At 30.8% G+C, this 3,498-nt stretch overlaps 1 protein-coding gene across 1 annotated transcript; it reads right to left on the bottom strand.

Annotated features, from left to right (window-relative positions):
- Positions 1-594: 594 nt before the first annotated feature.
- On the bottom strand, positions 595-1,327 carry LOC145035895 (uncharacterized). The gene is made up of 2 exons (XM_078984397.1): positions 1,269-1,327; positions 595-1,087 (listed from the first exon to the last, which is right to left on the bottom strand). Exons 1-2 carry the CDS (start codon positions 1,325-1,327, stop codon positions 595-597), a joined length of 552 nt encoding a protein of 183 aa, XP_078840523.1.
- Positions 1,328-3,498: the final 2,171 nt, after the last annotated feature.

Below are 3,498 nucleotides of genomic sequence, written 5' to 3'. Positions count from 1 at the left end.
CACATCATTAATTTTTTTACTTGAAATATACAATAAAATTACATTTTTCATAATTTAAAGACATTCATTTTTTAAACTAGTTTTTCATTAATGATAAAAATAAAATTACAAATTCAAACTACATTACTTATTTAATCTAGAAAAAAACATTACATTAATTAAAAAAACAAACAAACATACATATAAAAACTAATCATCGTTCATGTTACGTTGGTACAAATGTTTCGTGGCATCTTCTCGAAGATTGAAACACGTTTCACTGTTATGAATTTCAATAACTCGCTCAAAAAACGCATTTGTTCTAGTTACCAACTCCTCAGTTGGAACGACAACGTTGTTCGGATCATACATGCAAATCGCTCAACCTTCATCTTCAATAATCATATTATGCATTATAATACATGCTAGGACTGCTCGTTTAATTCTTTATTTATCACAGAGTCGTGTAGCATATTTCACTACTTGTCATGTCTACTTAAGGACTCCAAATGCCCTCTTGATATCCTTTCTCGCCGATTCGTGTTCTTTTGTAAATAACTTTGCCTTTTCACTTTGAGGAACCGAGTATGCCTTCATCAATGTAGAATAATCTGGCTATATCCCATCACCAAGGTAGTAACTGTATTTGTACGTGTGCCCATTCACCATGAACGTCATATCAGGTGCTTTGGCGGTCCAAATATCGTTGAAAAGTGGAGACTGGCCACGAACATTAATGTCGTTGTTAAACCTCGCTACTCCAAAAAATGCATGCCATATCCATAAATGTTGGGATGCAACAACTTCTAGAATGATAATTGGTTCACCTATATCTCCTCGAGTGAACTGACAGCGCCATGCATTTGGACATTTTTCCCAAGCCACATGCGTACAATCTAGACTGCTAAGCATACCCGAAAATCCATGCCTCTTTTCATGAGTCGAATATAATCTTTCAATATCACGTTGAGTAGGTTTATGCAAATATTCTTCGTGAAAAACCTCATACACACATGCAGAAAACCAATCTACACATTCAATTGCAGTCCTCTCGGATACTTTCAAGTATTCGCCAGATGCATCAAATGCTATACCGTATCCCAAATACCTAAGAGCAGTTGCACATTTTTTTACACTACTAAAACTTATTCTTCCTCTAGCATCGAGTTTTTGATTGAAAAAATCAAAATGAGATTCTAAAGCATTACTAATACGTAAAAATATAGCCTTATTCAGACGGAAACGACGTTCGAATTATAAAGACAATTACCGGGAAACTAATCACGTACCAATAAGTAGTGTGCCACTTGGTGATCACGATTGATGACCTCCCTTGTACGAGCAACATTCGAACTTTCTTCGTCGTGAATGTGTTGCGCAACGTTGAAGAATGTCTCGACGAATTCTACATCGTCATCCGAGTCAAAAGTTTTTTAGAATTCCATGTGTTTTGTGGAATCCATGTATATGTGTTTTGTGGTTTTAGAGAATGATTGTGTTGTGAGAGAATGAAGGTGTGTTTTGGTGAAAATAGAAGGTTTATTTATTTGTGTGTAGAGTTGATTTTAAAATAAAAAATGGCCGAATGATCGTTCAACGATGAACAAATCAATAGCCAACCCTCGAGTCCATTTGCATTCGTCGTCGGGAACACGGAAGACCACGCCCGACCATGCAATGTCGGGGTGGTGTGCACGAACATTTTTCGTGGCCAACTAGACCACGAATCGATTCGTGGTATGTATACCACAAGGCCTTAGCTCCTATAAATCTTAAAGCGCTTTAGAGAATCTGAAAATGGTATCTAATAATTTTCGCAGCTCCTACCCTATGTGGAAAACTCAAAAAAATATTTTGGGAATTTTTCAAAATGTATATTTATATTTCCATTATTTTTGTGTTTATAATGGACTAAAAAAAGGAAAAATATCTCTACTTATCATAAATTCATGAAAATTTTCTAGAACACCTTATAATATACTAGAACTCTAAATAAAAATTTGGATAATTTTTCTATTAAGTATGCTATTTTTGTTCTATTTTCTAAGATTAAATACACTTAAATCCACAAAATCGGATTAGAGTATATAAAAATCATCATTGGTATTTTTCCCATATTATGTATACTGTAAATGAAGTTTACAAAAATTTTGGTAAATTTACTTTAACTGTTTGATAATTATTAACCAAATTAATGATTATTCAAGAGAATAAAAAAAAATAGCAAAATTAATTGAAAAATATCTTTTATATTTTTCACAACTTCTATATGTACAATAACAGTGCTACAAAAATTTTGGGCAATATTGGAAACTATCTTCTATTTATTTCCCTTTTTGTTAGAATAAATGCACAAAAATCATAAAATCAGATGAAACTCTTTAGAAACCTATTTTTATATATTTTTCCAGCTTAAGTATGTGTATTGCTAGTATGATAAAAAGTTTGGGGAATTTTGTTAACTCATTGCTATTTTTCATGAGCTTTTATCTATTTAGAGAATTAAATATAAGAAAAATAGTTATTTATATCGATAATCCATGAAACTTTATGTGGAAGTCTTTTAATGCAGTTAGAACCAAAATCGGAAGTTTGGTAATTTTTATTAACTCTTTAAAAAAATTTCCATGATTTTATGATTATTCAAGGAATTAAAACGGTGAAAAATAGCTAGTCATATCAAAAATTCAAGAAAAGTTATCCTAAGGTCTTTGACTTCAAATAAAACTGAAATGAAAAGTTTAGGAATTTTTGGAACTAAATTGACTTGGTTTTTAAATATTTAATCAATGGAGCACCTCTTAAAATGTTAAATTTTAACATTATAATGATGGGAAATTCCACTTGAATTTGTTATACAACAAAGTGATTTGTAAAAATCTAAACTTCACTGAAAAATGTTTGTAACTTATCAATATTAAATTTTGACACAATATTTGCATAATTTTATTGTAGTAGTTAGTATACTAGTGCTAAATGTCGATTATAGACTCACTAGTGTATACCATTATTGTAGGAATCGGTATTGGTACGAGTGGAACGTAGTTTAAGGGTTATCGTTGTATACCATGTAACGTTCGATATACTTAGTTCACTATAAACAATAGCTCTGATACCAATTTGTCACACCCCAAACCGGAACGACAGAAACATTCGGGGGTGGATGACTTCATATGTAGTATCACAATAATTGCATTATATTAATCAAAGTAAACAAAAACATTACATTTAATATATATATATATATATATATATATATATATATATATATATATATATATATATAAAGGTATTTACATATATTTGAGTCATATCCATATACATCAAAAGTATAAGAAAATATAAACACGTGACTCTATATGCTCCGTCTTCTCAAAAGTATACTGAGATATCTGTCTACTGATTGCCTAAGAATACAAGTGGTTTTGAAAAGAGTATCAGCATTAAATTCGTGAGTTCATAAGCATATTTTTTTAATGAATTCCTGTTACTATATCCGTGAAAAAGTTTGTATGTTTT

Source organism: Lactuca saligna, chromosome 3, assembly GCF_052625555.1.
Source record: "Lactuca saligna cultivar CGN05327 chromosome 3, ASM5262555v1, whole genome shotgun sequence".
Lineage (NCBI taxonomy): Eukaryota > Viridiplantae > Streptophyta > Magnoliopsida > Asterales > Asteraceae > Lactuca > Lactuca saligna.
This window is presented reverse-complemented; position numbering and strand designations above follow the sequence as displayed.